Genomic DNA, 23534 nt, shown 5'->3' on the forward strand with positions numbered 1-23534 from the left:
AGTCATCCTTCCTCCTCCTCTGTTTTGATCTTAACGGGAACGTAGACTTTGTCCATTACATGGATTTTTATATGGTTGTTAAGAGTACTTGATTGACGGAATTGTTTTTTACAAACGGCACATTCAAAAGGTTTCTCACCTATAAAAGAAAAAAAATAAGAAAAATACATCAATGTGTAACATATTTCAATGTGTCTAGTACTGCCACTTTAACCTAACCTAACCTTATCACAATGGACTGAATAGTCTAAGTGAGCCTGAAATTTAATCGGGCTGCCACTTTAACCTAATGTGTCTAGTAAATAGACCATACAAACACCCTATTTTAACATTTTATGTTCTACACGGGAAAAAATTGTTTTCAATCACGAAATTAATTGATTCGAATAGCTTTTCTTATACAATAAGTATTTTTAATTGACGCTCAAAGGGAGGTATATTTTGTATATATTAACAACATATAACAGGTTGGCTGATAAGTCCCCGGTCTGACACATCGCTAGTATTAAATGCATATTATTTTTATATAGTACCAACCTTCAAATGATTCGTGCCAAAATTTGACGTCTGTAAGTCAATTAGTTTGTGAGATAGAGCGTCTTTTGTGAAGCAACTTTTGTTATTGTGAAAAAAAATGGAATTTCGTGTTTTGATAAAATACTGTTTTCTGAAGGGGAAAAATACGGTGGAAGCAAAAACTTGGCTTGATAATGAGTTTCCGGACTCTGCCCCAGAGAAATCAACAATAATTGATTGGTATGCAAAATTCAAAGGTGGTGAAATGAGCACGGAGGACGGTGAACGCAGTGGACGCCCGAAAGAGGTGGTTACCGACGAAAACATCAAAAAAATCCACAAAATGATTTTGAATGACTGTAAAACGAATCAGCTTATAATTTCGAACGCTGATACATTACGAACATTTTGTTTGAACACGAAAACTTATCGAAACAAATTCATTCAATACTTTTGTGAGTCATAATTAAGTAGTTACTCGACATTCAAGACTTTACATTGTCATAAATAAATATATACATATTTTTAAGCTACTACTAAGAATTTTTGTTATATAATTTTTTCTTTCCTTTTTATATAAAGAAGTATTCCTATTAAAACATACAAAAGAGAATTATCTTGTTTCTTGCTTAATTATACACTTCTCAGTTTTGAGTAAATGATTGTTTATTATAAGTATTCAACATCTCATGAAACTCTAGAGAGTAGTCCATTGGCTTAGAATTACATGCTCTGAATGAATAAATAAATAAAATGAAGTTGATCGAGATAGCAGAGGCCTTTAAGATATCAAAGGAACGTGTTGGTCATATCATTCATCAATATTTTGATATGCGGAAGCTCTGTGCAAAATGGGTGCCGCGCGAGCTCACATTTGACCAAAAACAACAACGTGTTGATGATTCTGAGCGGTGTTTGCAGCTTTAACTCGTAATGCACCCGAGTTTTCCGTCGATATGTGACAATGGATGAAACATGGCTCCATCACTACACTCCTGAGTCCAATCGACAGTCGGCTGAGTGGACAGCGACTGGTGAACCGTCTCCGAAGCGTGGAAAGACTCAAAAGTCCGCTGGCAAAGTAATGGCCTCTGTTTTATGGGATGCGCATGGAATAATTTTTATCGATTATCTTGAGAAGGGAAAAACCATCAACAGTGACTATTATATGTCGTTATTGGAGCGTTTGAAGGTCGAAATCGCGGCAAAACGGTCCCATATGAAGAAGAAAAAAGTGTTGGTCCACCAAGACAACGCACCGTGCCATAAGACATTGAGAACGATGGCAAAAATTCATGAATTGGGCTTCGAATTGCTTACCCACGCACCGTATTCTCCAGATCTGGCCCCCAGCGACTTTTTCTTGTTCTCAGACCTCAAAAGGATGCTCGCAGGGAAAAAAATTGGCTGCAATGAAGAGGTGGTCGCCGAAACTAAGGCCTATTTTGAAGCAAAACCGAAGGAGTACTACCAAAATGGTATCAAATCTGAATATGCGTATCATTAGTATTGTATAGAGTGGTAAAATCGACCTCATTGGGGGCTGCGATGAAGAGCGTCCATATCGACCGCAAAATAATCCCTATAAGAGATGTACTGTCTTGAACCTGTAGTCAGAAACTCGTACTCAATAAGTATAAATGCATGATTAGAATTCAATGCAGGGAAGTGAAACTGATTGCTCTGCACAACCGCAGCACTTACCAGATTGAAGTCTATCAAAGAATATGAATCCCTACATGAATCGTAATGCGAATTGGGAAAAGTTTGAGCTAGCTTTCGAATCTAAAATCTTATAATTATTTTGTCGCTTTTGTTTATTCCTGGTTTGAAATTGGCGTACGTGCGTGAGTGATAATTCCTACTCCACAAATCGTGCGTGAGCAAACATTTTTTCTCGTACGTGAGTAAACATTATCTCACGCTCACACCTCTATTGACAACCAGTAACTCATGGCTATTACAAGATGTCAAGCCACGAAACCTTAGGTAGGCCTTAATCGATAATATGGATATGACTCTCCTGTCGCTATCAAATTCAATGGCATCAAAAAGAAAGAAGTAATTTACTACAAAAAAATCACCAAGAATACCGATCTGTATAGATAATAAACTATATGAGAAAATATCCTCACACAGAAATCGAATTAATAACGAAAGATTAAAAGCGACTAAAGAGAGTCCATTATTTACCGAACCGAGATTTATGTGAAAGATAATTCCAATATCTGGCTTAAGTACCTACAACCTTAGACAAAATAGAACATGATGTGAGTATCGAAGCTTAAGAGAGCCACCGTGGATGGTTAGCATGACCATCTTGCAAACAAAGTTTCCTGGGTTCAATCACAGTGATATTTCGTAGTGCTTCAAAGCTTGTCTAAGTGGGGTTGGCTATAAAAAGTTAGAAACTTATAATTGAGCTAAATTTAGAATTGGGCAGCACTCATCGAAAATAGAATAATTCGCCACAGTCGACTGCCTCTATACTTAGCCTAACAACCTATGGGAGAATAACTCGAGGTAGCAACACCTATGATGCTAAGGGATCATTAAGGAGTGAATTCCCAAAATATATATCATGATGGTAGAGGATAAAGATGATGGGAGAATATCCGGTAACATGTTGCTAATGAGCCATTAACAACGCTCCACGCTACATTGTGGAATAGATGTTACAAAACGGAGCAAACTATCATTAAATCCATCAAATGTACTAAAACACAACCAATTCAGTAAGCTTGGTATTGGATTTTGATAATTTCTTTCTTGTCTTGGAATAATGATTATATCATGTCGCTTATAAATCAAACTCACCTGTATGAATTTTTAAATGATTTGTTAGTGTACTCAATTGACGAAAATGTTTCGGACAATAGGTACAATTAAATGGTTTCTCTCCAGTATGGATTTTCAAATGATTTGTAAGAGTGGATGATTGACGAAATGTTTTATCACAAACATTGCATTTGTACGGTTTTTCTCCAGTGTGGATTTTCACATGGTTAGTTAGTGTACTCAGTTGTCGGAATCGCCTTTCACATACATTGCACTGAAAGGGCTTCTCAGGAGCGGGACCTCCACCAGATACAGGTGTTGTACTGCCATTGTGGCCGTTTGTCAAGACGGTAGCATCGCGGGCAATAAAATGTTGTTCCGATAAAGCAGGACTATGGGCAGCGGAGGCGACCAAATGGGCCAATGGGTGTTGCTGCAATATGGCATGATGATGGGCTAATGCACTGCCAGGTGCAGCTCCTATGCCACCATTTTGATGTTCTGCAGCGGCTGCATGTGCAGCAGCAGCCTAAAATGAAAAAAAAAAATGATAAATTTAGAGGACTTGGTATAGGTGCGTAATTTTACCTGGGCAGCGGCCATTGTAAGCTTTTGTGCTTCACTTACGCCTGCCAAATGCATGAAAGGAATTGGAATTTCCGTTGGTGCCGGATGACCAGGCTGATGATGGTTTTGAGCTCCGCCACCACTTCCATTACTGGAGGTCCCATTTGTACTATCATTATTATTATTGTTGTTGTTATTATTATGATTAGGCGACGATGATACAATTACAATTTCACAGTTTGGCATTGCTGCTGCTGCAGCATGAGCATGTTGCAGACTTTTTATATGCATTCTAGGAATGCTACGTTATTTCTTCTCGCAGAAAAATTCTAGGAATTTTTGCAAATTTCTTAAAATTATTTAAATAATTTTGTTGTTTCCTAAAGTTCTATACAGGCTATAGGTTATTTCCTTTAGTTATTCCTTCTATAGATCTCTTCTTTGGACCAGACCTATTAACTTTAAAAGTTTATAGGATTGCCACTGCTTCAAAATTAGTAGTAGTAGTGATGGATGTTGTTTTTTTTTACAGATTTTTATCTTCTTTATTAAAGATATCGTATCACGTTTTTAGGGAAGCCTTGCCATTGATGTTCAAGAAGACCGTTGCCTCAGCGACGCGTCTGAATGTAGTAATCAAAGTCACCTGGAAAATGATACGATATGTAATGTTAGATGTTTTTTAACCCCAATTACGATGATTACAAATTTTAAAAAGGACTATTGTTAATACCATCAAATTAAACTATAAATCAATTTTCAATAAATGACTCTAACCTTTAAATTATAAGGTGGGTGTTCATTTTACAACGTACTTTTAATTCCACAGGCTTTTTCAAAGCACCCTATTGGAACAAAAATGGAGGAATCTGTATTTGATCATCACATATATCTGGTCCTATTACTAACTATATTCATTATAATTTATTCCTTACTTTCCTAATGGCTAGATATCAGAAAGCGAGTAAACGAACACAAGGGGAAGTGTAGTAAGTGTTCGCTCCAACAGTGAAATGAGTACTACAGCACCTCAATGCATTCGGGTCTATGGTCCGGTGCTGATGCAGGGTTTTCAAATCTGTCCAAGGACTGTAAACCCCATTTCGAGTATGTTTATTTCCTGAATAACTCAAAAATAGACACAACTCCACAGGGATACAACAACAACTACAGCGCATGTGTGACTTTTGCCGTGACCCGGTGAAATGGACCACCTTTTCCACACCATTCGTGGCCTTCAAGCCAACGACACGTCGATTAAAAAAAATCGAATTAATCGATTGCCAAGGATTCTAAAGCGATGAGTCCGTCCATCATTTCCTACTTGATTTTGTTTCTGCTAGATATGGCTTCTTTTAAAGTCTTTCAAAAGGAGAAAATGAATTTCATGACTGAGTGGTTTTAGCCTTTTTTATTTTCGACGTGTTACTATTGAAATATGGACAAAACTGCGTTTTTAGCTAACCCGTACTGCTAGAGTAAGTGTTTCCGCATATAGAGCTTTGGAACAATCCAAACATTAACAATAATTTCGACCGTGTATGGTACAAAAAATATTTTGGTTTTCTCTGGATTTTAAAGCTATTTTTGGGGGAAAATCTTGCATTTGGGACTGAAAGAATCTTTTGATCTATTTTCGTTTTAGTCTCACTTAGGCCACTCAGCCCATTGTAATAGCAAACGTGGTGAACTTCTCTCTTATCAATGAATGCTACACGATTCTATGTTTAGCTCAATGACTAGGGACATCCTTCCTATAACCGACTCACATTCCAGTGAAACAACTTTTGAAACACTCAGAAATGTCACAATCATTACTGACATTGTATAATAAAACGCTGAGCACAATATTGTTAAGAGTAGTGGGGTGAATCGTACATCTTTTCTCTCGTCATTACTCGGAGACAGTTAACGATAATTTATTGGACCTTATTGCAGTCAAAAGGTTTTTGCCCTAATCAGTTTGCCAAACATATTTCTACTCTATTGGTTAAGCTTCTTTTGTAGATTATTGGGCCTAAGTTTTCAAGCTGATATTAAAAGAGGAATGCGTTAGCTTTGGCAAACCCAGCATAACTTGGAATGATGGATAGAAAGCACTAAATCAATAAGTTCTTCAGTAATTATATACAGTGAAACCTCTCACATTTGAGAGGTGTCCAGGTTTGAGAGGTTAATCTTAGGTTAGGTTAGGTGGTAGCCCGATGTATCAGGCTCACTTAGACTATTCAGTCTATTGCGATACCACATTGGTGAACTTCTCTCTTACCACTGAGTGCTGCCCGATTCCATGTTAAGCTCAACGACAAGGGGTTATTCTTAATGTGTTAATATAGCAAACGTCCCCAGACAACTGTCCATATTTGGGTGGTGTCCGGTTTTCAGAGTGTCAAAGTTTGAGAGGTTTCTCTGTAATATCATTACTATCCATGAAATACTTTCGACCCACTTATATATCATCTGACTTCTCTATTCTATCTGAAATCCTAAAAAAATGTAAAAGAACACTTCAATCGAACAAAAAGTCCAAGGAAGTTCTTTCTTTGAATATCAAAGTTTGATTACATTAAGCTTGAAGAATCCTGTTTTGACATTGAAAATCTCGATTTTGCATGTAAAGATAATTTACAGATCTCGAAACAGGGACCTCCCTTTGAGCATAGTGCGGTCGTAGTATTCGTTTTCCATATGCAAAGCACAATGGCAGTACCCACCTTAATATGCTAATGCAAAATTTGCAATGAAATGTACGTTTTGGCCATAAGTACTCTTTAAGCAACTATGAGTCGAATATGTTCAACACGTTTTTTGTTGTTGCTCATTGACAGATCACGGTCGATCTCTCTTTTTTGACATTTCATAAAAACACTAACACACTTACACAACCAATGTGCTCTCACCCATATTTCTTTTTCGCTCTCACTCACTCTTTAAATCAGTCCACATGAATTTATGCAAAATAAAAATAAATTTACACAATCCCGGAATTCTCCAGATATATTATTTTCGATTTTCTTTAATTTTTTAAAAGGGTTCACTTTAACTTTGTAGACTCTCTGTGGCACATTACGGAAATTCTTATGAGAGGTTAGGGAAAATCACACTTCAAAAAATTTACATATCAGCTGGCGCGACCATGTGTCTAGCTAAATAGCGGAGAAATTAGATGATATTCGCGGTATATATGCTTTAAAATTGTAAATTGATTAGCGATTACAACGAACACTTGGAGTGTAGGCTTTTTTATTTAGAAAAAAGAATTAGAAGGCATGCATTTTTTTAAAATATGCCGCCGATTTTTATGCCAACGTGTTTTGTTTCTTTTTCTTACAGACAACAGCCGCAGCAAACTATCGTTGTATAGTTGTTTGTGTAGACTGTGAAAAATAACTTTCACCTCCTCACGGCACCCCTCCTATGAATAAAACACTACACGGCCGTCTCCACCACTACCACCTCCTTGGCTATACGACTGATACCTCTCCCAACGTTCCGTCGTCGTGTTTCTCTTAGCCCCCAGCCCAAATCAACCACTTGACAAAGTTGAACACGAGCGATCGAGTTTGGCCGTGTGTTGTTTTTCGAAATGATTTTCCACTTCTTACGCGTTTACATGTGTTCGCGCTCGTTAATTTACGTATGTACGCTTATTTTGTATTTTGTCAAAAAGGGGACAGATTACAGATTGTCAATATTACTACCAAACACCAGCCATCCAAAGAGTTGTTGGTTGACTCTCTCTCTCTCTCAATGAATGATTTCGAGGTAAATTCCACATTTTGTGATGTCTGTCCCCTCATCCATACATTAGGCTTTTTTCTGTTACAAAACGGCGAAAGTTTGTTACTTTTGGTTCAGGGTCTGGGTGACAAAAAGGAGACCCCATTTGGGAACCTGGCCTTAAGGAATGTTCTGTAAACGTGACCAATTTTCATTTAGGAACACATGAATTTCCACATTTTTGGTGTCCATCAATGCGGTTCCAAAAGTGAAGTGCTACTGTTATCTATCATCGGCAGCATTGGACAGTGCCTGGAGTGAATGTTTGCTGCTGCTGCCTGCCTCTTATTTAACACACATAGGCTGCTTGTTTTGTTAGCAGTCTCTTCCGTGTTTTGTGAACCAGACCAGTATGCGCTGTCAATTGAATTTTTCCATAACACAAAATATTTTTGAGGTTAGATTTTGATTTTTACATATTTCTACGCAGATTTAAGGCATAATTTTCTGGTTTACGCGAGTTTCTTTCGGACGGTCACTACAAATTCGATTACGTCTATATAAAGTTGTCACGTCACACCCGTGCAAATATTTTCACTTTTCTTTTTTGACATACCACCACACGCATTCATTTTTTCCTTCGCACGTTTCAACTTTGACCTACCTTGCCTGCGAGGCACTTCCAGTTTTCCCTGTTTTGCGAACTCACGAACCAAAATACCTTAGGAAACTCGTTGTATGTGCACTCGAGCAACAAACTTAACTTTCCTCAAAACACATTTTCGCCCGACTTCCTTCTCTCCTTGGGACAATTGTGCTTTTTCTTTCTTGTTTAGTCCTTTCTCTTTAATATTCCATTTGGTTTTCATTCAGTGTTTTTCTAATTGCCCAATATTGTTGTTGTTCAATAAAAAATGATGTATATATCTCAAAAGTTTTGTTATGATTTCTTTTTGATTTTTTTTTTTTTTTTTGGGTTTTGATTAATTAATGGCAATGTCTCTTCGACATTAAAAGGCCAGGTTATATACACCGATCGATGTAGACCCAAACTACACCGGAAATAAACAAATGAACACTTTCGTTGAGCCAAAAAAGCCCCGATTAGAAGCTATCGAACCCGATATGAGTAGACTCTAATTATCAGGTGTGAGTGGTATAAATAGTGCATATGTTTCGCCATGACAAAAGTTTAGGATCAGTTATTCAAAATATAAATGATAGTCAATTAGTCAATTATTATTGTAAATGTGACGACGGCATAAATGTATCAGGCTTATAAATATCACAGGTTAGGTTTGTTGTTAGTTTAAATCGATTAGGCGTAAGCCATAAAATATCACAGATGAATTCCATATCAGTCTTGTTGATTCAATCAAGTAATTAAATTGAAACGTTAGTTTCAATAATAAAATTAACGAGAGATTTATATAAATCTATGTCCTTTGTAGCCAGGATGTCATAAACATCAGTAAAACGATTAGTTAAATTGTATTTCAGTCTTAGAGCATCGAATTTTGTACAATCAAAAATTGTATGATGTGTTGATTCCGCATCCAAACATTCGTTGCAGACATCTGAGCTGATAGCTCCAATTTTTAAAAGAAAAGGTTTGTCATACGTACGGGCTGTGTGCAATCGATTGATGATTTTGGTTTCTTGGGGGTTGAACATATACTTCGAAAACCACGGCTTTATTCTAACATCTTCAAATAATTTGCTGGCTTTGATGCTTTTGCAGAGAGAAATTTTCTTGAATTCTAAATTCCAATTATTCCATAGAGCTGTTCGGATTTTGTTTAGGCCTTCTTCAGGAGTGAGTTTAGGGTTAAGGGGTGCCCCACACTCTGCAGCAAGTTTGGCTGTTTCATCTGCTAACTCATTTATGTTCAGTCCTCTATGACCAGGAATCCAGACAATATGGCATTTATTGATGTTAGAATCTTGAAGTTTTTGATGAAATGTAGCGGCAATGTAGTTGTTGGTGTTTTCACTGGCAATAATCTTGCATGCAGCAAGGCTATCCGTGAACAGTACACACTTGTCATCTTCATGTTCAATGGCAATCTCCAGAGCCTTGACTAATGCCCATAGTTCCCCAAAAGTGGATGAGGCAGCAAAACCAATTCTGAAAAGAAATCGTTGATTTGTGGATACATTGACAATACCACAGCCAATAGAGTTAGTAGAAACAGAAGCATCAGTAGCAAAAATAGTAAAATTAAAATTTTTATAGCCATCAATTTCGCTGAGGTAGATGGACTTTAATATATCTATGGGATAGTTATTCTTCCCATTAGGCAATAGGTTGAGTCTGACAGTAACTTTTCTAGATGTCAAGGAGTTAGAAATGTGCTCAATACTATCAAAAATTTGAGGAAATTCATAATATACGTAACTGTAGCTGGAGTTGACTTTTGGATTATCAGACACTAGATCATACAGCACCTTATCTCTGGATTGCACCTTAATGAGTTCTTTCGCTGTCAGGTACACTGCTCTAAACTCTGGGGGGAGTTCATGAGCCAATGCATAAACAATATGTGTGGGGGAAGATCTGGCAACACCTAGACTTCTCCTTAACATGTCAGTCTGTAATCTTTCCACTCTTTTATTAATACTCTTCGGGGCATCTGCCGCTGTGGTTCTCACATATTCTATCTTTGATCTAACAATGCTTTTATACACATTCAACGCAACATTGGGATGCAAACCCCCTCGAATAGAAGTGAGGCACTTAAGCATGTTTACACGATTCTGCGTCTCCTTTGAAATAGAATCATAATGGTCCTTTATCGACAAGGAATTCGTGACAATTCTGCCTAGAAATCGCAGTTTTTTCGTCTGCTCAACTCTAGTACCATCGATAACCATATCAATATTTTTAAAACCATTTTTAGCAAAATACATTGTGTTCGATTTGGATGGATTAAAGGATAAATTAAGATTTCTACAGGTGTCCATGAATTCTCTTACCTTGTCAATAAGGTTCGATCTAGCCTCAGCAAAATCACGGTGATACGACATTATGATGAAGTCATCTGCATATTGAAAAATAGTTGTATTGCCATCCTCAAGGGTATGAAGACTGGCAGTGTATAAGTTAAACAGCAGTGGCGACAGACAACTACCTTGTGGCAACCCATTGTACACAGACACCTCCGAATTACTCAACTTCAGTATTCTGTGAGAGAGAAAATTAATGATCCAGTTACAGTACGCAGTATCCAAACCTGAAAGGATGAGTTTTCTCTGTAGCATATCAATCTTGACACAATTATAAGCATCACATATATCAAGAGACAGAATAACAACCTTGAAGTTGTTGGCCTTAAGCAAGGCAACTCTATGCAAGAGTTCATTAATACATGTACTTGTGGAAGAATTCTTTTTGTATGCAAATGATCTTCTGGGTATAATATCCACACTGTCAAAGTGTACTGAGATTCTTTCTTTCACCATTAAATTAATACATTTTAGAAACACCGATATCAATGATATTGGCCGAAAGTTTTTAGGGTCATTATGATTCTTTTTCGGTTTTGGTATAGGCACAATTTTTATAATTCTCCAATCATCTCGAATGGTGTTAGTCAAAAAAGCATTGTTCATAGCTGTTAACAAAGCGCGTTTGGAAATGCCCGAGAGAGATTTAATCATATTATACGTTATTCCATCATGTCCTCCAGCCGACTGAGACCTTTTTCCAGATAGACACAAAATAAACTCTTCAAAATCAAATGGTTCAATGAAGTGATTAACCAAAGGAAAATCAATAATCACATTCTCACCAGTAACTTGATTTTTAAGGTGCTCCAAGTATACAGCATTATTTTCATCATTCCAAATAGATCTAGTAGGATTATTTCTTCCACGGATGTTATTAATAAACTTCCAGGCATTTTTAGTGTTGGGAGACTTGTTGATTTCATCTAGTTTGGCAAGATAACACTTTTTCTTGGCCTCAGCCACCATATTCTTCCAGTGCTCAGTCGCTTTTCTAGCATCTTCAAGATTGTTATACGAGGGAAAAAGCCTGGCTTTCTTAGCAGCCGCCCACTGCCTGCGAAACCCAACCTTGAGTTCCTCACTCCACCAAAACTTTGGGCTACGTCCATCTGGAACAACATATGAGGCATACTCAACTTCATCTTTCATAGACTTTTGTATACTATCCAAATCCGGCTCAAGCTCCAACTTCGAAAGCGACATCAGAAGTTTATTTTTGGATAGAAATTTCATCTTTGATTTTTTCCTTGAATCTATGACAACCGTAATGGGAAAGTGTCTGCTGCCACCAAGATAACAGTCGCTCACAGTCCATGTTCCCTCCAAACATGTACTAATGAAAGTGAGATCGAGCACCGAACCATCAGACTCGTCATTCCTTCTGAAAGTGATGTTATTGGAATTGATGCATTTTAATCTAGAGTAGCTAAAAATGGTTTCCAGTTCTTTCCCTTTTCTATTGGAGATATTATCTCCCCAAACAGTGTTACGAGCATTGAAGTCTCCCATCAGAATAACATTCTCATGTCTATCTAAAAAATTGCATAGTCTTCCTACTTCACCAGCCAGAATATACAATGGCATAGACGGAGGGAAGTAAACCGACGCAATTGTAAAATTTGTATGAAGATTACTGGTTTTGACAATTATTATGTCAAATTCAGTTTCAAATACGATTCTGGAAAATTTTATATATTTCCTCAGAGCAATGGCTACACCCCCATAGCCATCAGGTCTGAATTTCTGAACAAGATTGAAATTAATCATTCTATTTCTATTATCTCTGTTTTCAGAAAAAATTTCAGACAGCACTAAAATGTCAAAGTTGTAGTTATTCGCATAAAATTCTAGATAATTCTTGTTTTTTGTAAACGACTGCACATTATACTGTAGTATCTTTACCATAAAATGAAGAATTAGATAAAAGACTAGAATTAGAAGATTGAGGCACCAAACCACATTTTACCAGGCGCGAATTAAAATGATTAGCAGCATCTATAGCAACAGTGTTACCAGACATCTTGAAAAAGTCCATCATGAAAGCCAGCATCTCACTGGTGACTTTCTCGAGTTCACTGACTCTCAGCTCACTTGTCATATAAACAGGCGATGAGGGCTGCGTTTCCGGAAACATCCTCGGATGAGTTTGCACACCGGTGCGATGAACATATTCTTTTCTCTGCCTCTTAGCCACAGAGCTATAAGTGTATGGGGTTAAAATTTGATTAACATCTCTGTCTCTCATATCCTCCCTCACTGGGGCAGTCTTCTTTCTATTCCTTCCATTAGATAATTCCGGAAAACTGTCATCATCAGCTAAAAGATCAAAACGATTTTGGTTGTTGTATTTCTGAAGTACCTCACGTTTTGACATCTTTTTACGCGTCATAATCTTGTTGGTTTCTATTTCTTTTATCCAGCTCGGACAAATTTCCTTGTCACTAGCAAGATGGCCTTCAGCCTTACACAGAATGCATTTTTTACCACCACATTGGCCATTGCAGACTTCACTATCAGCACCACATTTTATACATCGTTTCTTCGACCGACAACCCAGTTTAGTATGGCCCAAGCGACCACAGTTGTAACACTGTCTGATAGCAGGATAGTATGTGCTGACAACCAGAACAGACTTTTCAAACACTATCCAACTAGGGTGATCATCACCCGCAAAGCCAATTTTGACTGTTTCAGTTGGATGAAAAACACCCACCTCTTTTTCATCGCGCCTGGTAAAACGTTTAACAGAAGTAATATTGATACTTGAAGTTGCATTTTCTAAAATCTCTTGTTCACTATAGCATAAAGGCACATTTCTAATGACACCGAAAGTTTCAACAAAGTTTCTGGGGACAAAGGCCCTCAACTTTCTTTTCCTCAACTCTTCATTGTCTAAAAATTTATTGGCTGATTCAACATCCTCAAACGTTAATTTATATAACGTAACACCAATTGCATCGATCTTCTTGATCTTGTCAAACTCGTCAGACTTAATGTCTCTTATTTTCTGTACAAAATAGAGACCATTTTTAACTTTTTTGTTAGTACCATTATCTACCTCAGAGGTGTCTACCAATACGTGTGGCTCACCTTTATGATTATTCGAATATCTCACCAACGAATCATTCACTCTTCTTTTTTTGCTTTCATGTACCACCATTTCTTCTCGCGGTCTCGCATTTTTCGCCGCAATACCACCATCACCATCATTAACAATCACATCAACATTCATAGCCTCGTCAACCCCCGTTTCAGCTACTTCACAATTATTAATAATCGCAGGTCTAACATTTCTGCCTTTTATAGGTTTCGTCAGTTTCTTTTTATTGTCACATTTTTTGTCAGTATCAATATGACAAACAATCATGGACTTAGAAGGCCCAGCCTTCTCCTCCACACCACTTTCCATGGCCACCACTAAGGCCAGCGGTTAATTTTGCACAACCACTCACACCAGATACACAAAATAACAACCACCAACAAGACAATGAAATTGTCCAACAGTATTCAAATCAATGCACACAGTTAGAACTGAATACAAAATCAAAAAGGTTTCTCTTCACAAGCAAGGAACGATGTCTACACAGCAAAGGCTCAACGAAGAATGTCTTTTTGATTTGAAGAAAAAAAATTTATGAAGTTGAATTGATTCGCTAGTTGTTACAAGACTAATGTTAATGTATTGACATTTTGGAACTAATGAACCGATTTTGTATTTGGAACCGGTCGTCGTTTTTGTAACACTATTGAACCGATTTTCGTCATAGTGATTCGGTTATCGTTTGCCCGACTATACCCAATAAACACAGGATGAGCATTTTTCATTACAACACCCAGTGTTTTAAGTGCAAAGGCCGGTACTCTGTTCAGTTTTCTCGTTGAAACTCCATACAAAACCAAAAAATGCGAAAAACTAGCGAAATTTTATAGCATGGCGCCATTTACAATGTGAATTAAGAAATAATTTATTTATTAAAACTATTTGTGTGGGTTTATAACGCAAACACGAATCATATTTTTGTTCCAAAAATACCCAAAGATCAAAGGAGTAGCACATCAATTGCCCAAGGAAAAATAAAATGTTAATTTTGTAATAGCAAGCAGAAACCACCAACTTAATTCAACATCGCTCCCTGTTACCTAAATACACCGCTTTCTATCTGCGGAATAATGGTTTCTATAAAATTTTTTTCGCAAGAATGAACATAGTACCTGCCTTTAGCGGCTAATGCTTAGTACTAACAGCCTATTTCTGCTATCCGAATTCTAGTCTTCGTTCGCATACAAAACGAAAAACAGCTGATTTTGGTTTCTCTAAGGGGTATCTAAACGAAAATCGAGACGAAAGTCAATGCGAACGAAGACGTAACGTAAGCTCTAAAATTGGGTTTCTCTAACTCGATTCGTTCGCATTTTGACGAACTGAAATGTCAAAACCACTCACTTGGTAAAGACCTTTCATTTTGTGGAAAAAGGCATTTATAAATAGGAAAAAGTTAATAATTTATAAATTGATTAAAGCTTTTATTGTAAATATGTGATAAAAGTTAATTATATCGATCTATTTTTTCTTTATAACCGCCATAGAGACCGTTTAAGGGAAAGTCTAACACGAGCAAACACATACATTTCGAATGAAACACTCATTAAAAGGACAACTGAACTGTAATTATTGTAGAAATATGGAAATACAAATCCTTATCTCTCTACACGGCTAATTTGTTAAAAAAAAATTATTGAGCTAAACCAAATATCAAAAGCGGGAAATGTTTGCCAAATGAACGGCGATGTCAGATTGAATTTTATGGAAAATTATTTTTAAAATGTATGGGCCTTTTTCAGGAAATTGAAATAATTGAGATCTGGTAATGCTAGCATTTGACAGTAACGTAAGCCATGCGAACGAACGAAAGGAAGTTAGAGAAACCCAAATCTAGACGAAAGTGAGTGACTGCCGTTTGTTCGCAATTGCTTTCGTTCGGATATCAGAAATAGGCTGCTAATACTCACCTTTAGCGGCTATATACTGTCAAATGCTAGCATTACCAGATCTCCATTATTTCAATTTCCTGAAAAAGGCCCATACATTTTAAAAATGATTTTCCATAAAATTCAATCTGGCATCGCCGTTCACTTGGCAAACATTTCCCGCTTTTGATATTTGGTTTAGCTCAATAATTTGTTTTAACAAATTAGCCCGCGTATAGAGATAAGAATTTGTATTTCCATATTTCTACAATAATTACAGTTCAGTTGTCCTTTTAATGAGTGTTTCATTCGAAATGTATGTGTTTGCTCGTGTTAGACTTTCCCTTAAACGGTCTCTATGGCGGTTATAAAGAAAAAATAGATCGATATAATTAACTTTTATCACATGTTTATAATAAAAGCTTTAATCAATTTATTAATTATTAAGTTTGTAGTATCTCTGAGTTTACCTATGAGTGTGGCAACGCGAATTGTATCTTTACATATAGTATGCAACATTCTCATTTCTATGTTTTAATGTCAATATATATTCTAACATCATCTTTATAAAAGCGCGCTAAAGCATATAGCATCAAGTTAGTTGCCATCGACCTTTGATCCTTCAAAAACCGTTTTATATGGGAGATAGTAATAAAATATATATATCACAAACTACCACATAACTTGTCCTTTTTAATTACCACTCGGGACACAACAAATGGCGACGAGGATGAAAGAAAAGGATCTCAGAAAGCCATAACTCTTATTACTTCAATCAATTTCTAAATCAAACCTACTTCGATCAGTTAATAGAAAAATTAATAAGTGAAAATGGCCGAAATGAACACATTGTTGGAGGCAATAGCAAATATGACCAAAGCCATGGAGCAGCAACGGACTCAGCAATCAAACGTGACCAGCATCAACGTATTATCAAACTTCGATCATTTCGATCCCAATGTGGAAACTTTCGATATATACAAGGAGCGGTTGGAAATTCATTTACAGCTTAAAGGAGTTTTTACAAATAAGGAGCTGTGTGCAAAGCTTTTACTGCAGTATGTAGGTGCATCCAATTACGCATTGCTAGCGACATTGGCAGCTCCTCGCAGTATAAATCAACTTCAGTATGATGAAATAAACGACTTATATCAAAAACATTTTTGTCCGAAAAAGAACATTCTTGTAGAGCAGCACAGATTTTTAAATGAAGTCCAAAATGAAGAACAAAGTATATCGGATTTTGTTGCTGTATTACAGAAAAGAGCTGCAGTATGTAATTTTATGTGTGTGTGTAACAAGTCAATTTCTGATATTTTCTGTAGAGCTCAATTTATTCGAGGAATACGCGACTGTGCAATTAGAGAGAAATTATTAGAAAAACCCGATGAAACTTTTTTGGAAATAGTTGAAAAAGCCAAAATACTGGAGGCAGCTAAACAAAATAATAATGAAATTGGAAGTAGCTCTTTAAATAGTGATGTACACCACATGAGAATTCCACAGTCACAACAACAGTCCAGTAATCGATACAGCCATCGCAATAAAAACATGACATTAACATCGAAGATCGATTATCGAAAACTGGGCATAGAAGGAGTTTGTTTACGTTGCGGACGTAGTAATCATCGTTCTAATGAGTGTAAAATTAACAAATACAAGCTTAAATGCACATCATGTAATAAAACGGGTCACGTCAAAGAAGTGTGTATAAAATCTAAAATGAAACACAAGCAATCAACATCTTTCAATGTGGTGGAAGCTTACTCTTCCGATGACGATTGTGACGGCGAAGAAGTTGACAACTTTGGAATTCATCAAATAATAGACATATACAAATCAATTGTGCCGAATCGTGAATTGCAAAAATTTTTCACTGCAGTCTATGTTGAAGGGAAAAAACAAATTTTTGAAGTGGATTCTGGTGCCGGCTATACTCTGATTCCCAAATGTGATTTTGATAAATTAAACTTAAACGCCAAAATAAAAAGTACAAAAATAGCGTTTCGATCATACACTGGTGATGTGTTTGCACCATTAGGTGTTGTGGAAGTCAACGTTCAATATAAAGGCAAGAAGTCGGTTGAACAAATGTTTGTTGTTGAATCGAAACATTCAGCGCTGTTGGGTCGTGTGTGGATTCGACATCTTAATATAAATCTTAGTGAAGTTGACAAGGAACAGGTAACTAACAAAAACGGCAATACATACCATATTAATTCATTAGAAAATATTTTGCAAAAGTACTCGGAAATCTTCGAGCCGAAAGTGGGTTGTATACCAGGTGTAACTTGTTCCCTTAAATTACAGGAAGGTTCTAAGCCATCGTTTATAAAAGAGAGACAAGTTCCGTTTGCATTACGAGAGAATGTTGAAAAGGAACTCGATGACTTGGAGCGAGATGGTATTATAACCAAAGTAAACACGAGCGATTGGGGTTCACCACTGGTGATAATACCGAAACCGGATGGAAAAGTTCGACTATGTGTCGATTATAAAATACGTGTCAACCCACAGCTCGAGTCAGCGCATTACCCGATAAAAACCGTTGATGAAATTTTCAGCTCCTTGAAGGGTTCAAAATACTTTTGTAAGCTTGATCTCTACAAGGCGTACCTTCACGTTCCTGTAGATGACGAAAGCAAAGTAATTCAAACAATATCGACTCATAGAGGTACGTATCAAATGAACCGCTTATCGTTTGGTATAAAAACAGCTCCTAGCGAATTTAATCGTATACTAGACCAAATACTCCAAAACTTGGATGGAACCATTTCATATTTTGATGACATAGTTGTGCATGGGCCAACAAAAGAAGTGTGCGAAGAAAGGCTCAACAAATGTTTGGAACGTCTTCAGCAATATAAGCTGCATTTAAATAAAGACAAATGTGAGTATTTTAAGGAACAGATCAATTACTTGGGATATGTAATAAGCCATAACAAAATAGCAAAATGTCCAGCTAAGGTCCAAGCAATCGAAAAATTACCACGTCCTGTGAATACTGAAGACGTCAGAAGATTCTTGGGGATGGTTACGTACTACGCAAGATTCATTCCCGACATGGCAACCCTTACAGCCCCTTTGCGTAAGCTACTTGAGAAAGGAAAATCATTTGTGTGGGGGAAAAATTGTGAAAATGCTTTTATTAAATTAAAGAAGAGTATTGTAGCTGATCGTGTTCTAACTCCATATAACAGTGAGTTACCATTGTTTTTAACATGTGACGCAAGTCCAACTGGAGTAGCGGCAGTACTCTCGCATAGATTGAATGATTGTGATCGACCGGTGGCCTTTGTCTCTAGAGCACTCACAAGAGCTGAACAGAATTACAGCCAACTCGATAGAGAAGCACTAGCTATCATGTTTGCAGTCGACAGATTATTTATGTTCTTATATGGAAGAGAGTTCACATTGGTGACAGATAATCGCCCCCTTTCGAGAATATTTCATCAAAATGCGAAAACACCGGCAATGACATCAGCCAGATTGCTCCGCTATGCTTCATTTTTACAAGGATTTAACTACAAGATTGAACATCGGAGCGCCGATAAGATAGCCCATGTCGATTGTTTATCCAGAGCACCATTGCAAACAAATGGAAAACATGTGCATTCTCTGGATAGGGAGGCGAAAGATTTTCAGGACCAATATATTAATACTATTTCAACATATGTGGTAACGCCAGGATTAATTGCACAAGAAACAGATCGTGATCCTGAATATAAAAAAATCGCTTTTAAGTGAAGACCATAACAATCCTGAGTACTCGTTACAAGATGGTTAATATTTAAGGGGGATCGTGTAATGATTCCACAAGTGCTGCGCACAGAAATGCTCAAAGAGCTACACCACACACACATTGGGGTCGTTCGAATGAAACAGCTGGCAAGGAAGTATTGCTTTTGGCAAAATATCGATGCAGACATTGAAAAATTTGTGAGGGCTTGCCCGAATTGCGCTTCAATTAGAAGCTCACCACCAAAAGTGCAGACTCACCATTGGGATGATCCAACCGAAAATTTTCAAAGGGTCCATATTGATTACGCTGGGCCATTCCAAAACCATTACTTTTTTGTACTGATCGATGCAAAATCCAAATGGCCAGAAATTAAAGTACTAAAGGATGCTCCGACGTCAGACAAAACAATAGCATTGCTACAAAACATATTTGCGACGCATGGATTACCTGAAGTATTGGTATCTGATAACGCAACCATATTTCAGAGTGCAAGCTTCCAAAAATTCTGCAAGGAAAGAGGCATAATTCAAAAATTCATTGCTCCGGGACACCCAGCAACTAATGGTCTAGCCGAGAGACACATCCAGACCCTAAAAAGGAAATTAAAAGCAATGGCAGACGAAAAACTTCCACTTCACACCAAAGTACAAGAAATCCTCTTGAGGTATAGAGCAACACCACAAGCCAATGGAGAAACTCCAGCCAAAATGTACCTTGGTCGGGAGATACGGATATCGCTAGACGCAATTCGTCCAATAAAACATGAAAATCAAAAACGGATGCCCCTAGAGTAAGGCAGCTACTTGTGGGGGAGAGAGTTCAAGTACGTTGGTTTAGTGATGGTAAACAGACATGGCGTTTTGGCACAATTTTAAAAAAGTTTGGTAAATTACACTATCTAGTAAAGCTCGATAATAATTATATTTTGAAACGACATATTAATCAGCTTTATAAAACTCTAGTTTATAGTCAGGATCTCCCTACTATAGCTGCAGAGAAGCCAATCACCAAAACACCACAAATAGAAGAAATAGTTATCCAAAGAAAGCCGGTGCCGCCAACATCTCAACCTTTACCAGCAAGGACACAAACGACAACTCCCGATGCTCTTAGACGATCGGCTAGATCCAGAAGAATGCCTGCTCGATTTGGAGATCACGTAATTTACTAGTGAGGGAGACTGTAGTATCTCTGAGTTTACCTATGAGTGTGGCAACGCGAATTGTATCTTTACATATAGTATGCAACATTCTCATTTCTATGTTTTAATGTCAATATATATTCTAACATCATCTTTATAAAAGCGCGCTAAAGCATATAGCATCAAGTTAGTTGCCATCGACCTTTGATCCTTCAAAAACCGTTTTATATGGGAGATAGTAATAAAATATATATATCACAAACTACCACATAACTTGTCCTTTTTAATTACCACTCGGGACACAACAAAGTTTTTCCTATTTATAAATGCCTTTTTCCACAAAACGAAAGGTCTTTACCAAGTGAGTGGTTTTGACCCTGCCAGCATTTCAAAGTTCCATTTCAACCTCATCGTTACCACAGACTCGTAAATGTCACTTCAACCATCATGAAAAGGTACATCAAAAAGTACATGCAAGTAATTTGCCATCCCTACTGTTAAAAAATCCATTTTTTGTGAAACGCCAAGAGCAACCAGCTTGTTATATTTTAATTAAATAAAAACGAAAATAAAGTTCAGAAAACATAGATTATACGCTTAAAATTGTGAAAGGTATATTGGTGAACAATGTGGTGATTTTCCAAATGGAATAAAGTGATTGTTTTTCAGATATTTTACAGACACGCTGCCTCCATGGAATAAAAACACTGGTTGATAGACGCAGCAACATGTAACTCGCTACTTGTAACTCAACATCATCATTAATGCCAAAAATTATGTTAAATGTAATGTGATAGTGGTATAAATGTTATATTTTTAAGAATTTGTAAATGTTTAATCAAATTAATAAATATCTAAACAAACGTGTTTTACTCGACCACAATGATTCTTTTACAACTATCTTAAAATGCACTTTTTCTGATTGTTTGGAGGGTCCCTTATTGGCGTCGTTCTAAATTGATCTATAAAGGCACCTAATAATTGCACTCATGCGAAACATTTTTGTAGTAACTTGGCGTGGTACAACTTCTCAATAGTGACGGCGCTTTTCCGACGAGTTTTTGATGTCGTATATGATTGTTTTCGACGTAGTGGGGATTCTCAAAAGAGTCCCCAAATTCAAAAAATGTTGGCAGGGGACATTTCAGTTCGTCAAAATGCGAACGAATCGAGTCAGAGAAACCCAATTTTAGAGCTTACGTTACGTCTTCGTTCGCATTGACTTTCGTTTCGATTTTCGTTTAGATACCCCTTAGAGAAACCAAAATCAGCTGTTTTTCGTTTTGATAGGTTAAAGTGGCAGCCCGATTAAGATTCAGGCTCACTTAGACTATTCAGTCCATTGTTTCGTTTTGATGCGAACGAAGACTAGAATTCGGATAGCAGAAATAGGCTGTAAGTTCGAGTTTAAGGCCGGTACTCTGTTTGTTGGTGCGAAGAAAGTTCGCGTTGAAAAATGATAGTGCCCTGCCAGCATTTCAAAGTTCCATTTCATCCTCATCGCTACCACAGACTCGTAAATGTCACCACAACCATCGCGAACTGTGATGGGGGAAGCATATCAAAAAGTACAAAATGTACATGAAAGTATTTTGCCATCACTACTGTTAGAAGAGCCATTTTATTTTTTGTGAAACGCCAAGCGCAACCAGCTTGTTATATTTTATTTAAATAAAAACGAAAATAAAGTTCTGAAAACATAGATATTACGCTTAAAATTGTGAAAGGTATATGGTGACCAATTTTCGACTTTCCAAATAGAATAAAGTGATCGTTTTTCAAATATTTTTCCAGGCACGCTGTCTCCATCGAAAATAAACAAACTGGTTGATAGATGCTGCAATATGTAACTTGCTACTTAAAACTCAACATCATTCTTTTATTAATTCATAAAATTATGTTAAATGTGATGAGATAAACCGAAAAATGTTATATTTATAAGAAATTATAAGGTGGGTACTATGTTCGGTTTTCGAGTTGAAAATCACTTTATTTTCGCGATTACTTTTCCTGAATTAATCAAAATTATAAATTAAAACCAAAATATTCCTGTAAAGTCTTGCCGAAATCTAGGGGAACAAGAAACTGCGCATCAATTGAATTAATTTATCTGCTTCATATTGAACTGTTTTATTAAAGTAACCGCGAAAATTTCAACTCGAAAAGCGAACATAGTACTTACCTTTACTACGAAAAAGTTTCTCATCAGTGCAATTATTAGGTGCCTATTTAGATCAATTTCGAAGGACGCCAATAAGAACCCCTGCAAACTATCAGCAAAAGTGCATTTTAAGGTAATTGTAGAAGAATTATTGTGGTCAAGTAAAACACGATTGTGTAGATGTTTATTGATTTGATTAAACATTTATAATTTCTTATAAATATAACATTTTTCGGTTTATCTCATCACATTTAACATAATTTTTTGCATTAATAAAAGAATGATGTTGAGTTTTAAGGCCGGTACTCTGTTCGGTTTTCGCGTTGAAACACCATACAAAACAAAAAAATGCGAAAAATTTGCGATATTTTTTTCCATTTGTGATACTTTGTTTTTTCGTGTTGAAAAACTGACGTTTATAGCACGGCGCCATTTGCAATGTGAATTAAGAAATAATTTATTTATTAAAAACTATTTGTGCGGGTTTATAAATCAAACACGGACCATATTTTTGTTCCGAAACTATACAAAGGATAAAAGGAATAGCAGATCAATTGCCCAAGGAAAAATAAAATGTTATTTTGTAAAAACAAGCAACAACCACCAACTTAATCCAATATCGCTCCTTTATGCGCTTTACAGACTATCAGTTATTCCGGACGACAGTGCTCGTGTCGAACATATCCCATATATTGTGCGCATTATAAGTTAAGTCCGAAGGCATAATCGATACTGCTGCATGTTTATGGGATCGATAACACATTTACCGATTATTTAGTCATCGCCGACAAGTCGTATCGACCCGACACACTGTAAGATTCTTTACAAACACCGACATTCCGTCCGGAATAACTGATAGTCTGTAAAGCGCATTAAGTAGCAAGTTAAGGCCGGTACTATGTTCATTCTTGCGAAAAATTTTTATGGAAACC

The 23534-nt window shown here is 36.8% G+C and overlaps 1 protein-coding gene across 3 annotated transcripts; it reads right to left on the bottom strand.

Annotated features, from left to right (window-relative positions):
* Window positions 1–2: 2 nt before the first annotated feature.
* Window positions 3–14190, bottom strand: Aef1 (Adult enhancer factor 1). 3 transcript variants are annotated; one of them, XM_075307778.1, is made up of 5 exons: window positions 14072–14190; window positions 8246–8633; window positions 3883–4507; window positions 3334–3823; window positions 3–139 (listed from the first exon to the last, which is right to left on the bottom strand). In XM_075307778.1, exons 3-5 carry the CDS (start codon window positions 4150–4152, stop codon window positions 3–5), a joined length of 897 nt encoding a protein of 298 aa, XP_075163893.1. In that variant the 5' UTR covers window positions 4153–4507; window positions 8246–8633; window positions 14072–14190. The 3 variants fall into 3 exon arrangements, with proteins under 3 accessions (XP_075163893.1, XP_075163892.1, XP_075163894.1); XM_075307777.1 differs by having other exon boundaries at window positions 8246–8659; XM_075307779.1 differs by lacking the exons at window positions 8246–8633; window positions 14072–14190 and adding an exon at window positions 6576–6689.
* Between the last annotated feature and the right edge of the window lie 9344 nt (window positions 14191–23534).

This window comes from Haematobia irritans, chromosome 4, assembly GCF_050003625.1.
Source record: "Haematobia irritans isolate KBUSLIRL chromosome 4, ASM5000362v1, whole genome shotgun sequence".
Classification (NCBI taxonomy): Eukaryota; Metazoa; Arthropoda; class Insecta; order Diptera; family Muscidae; genus Haematobia; species Haematobia irritans.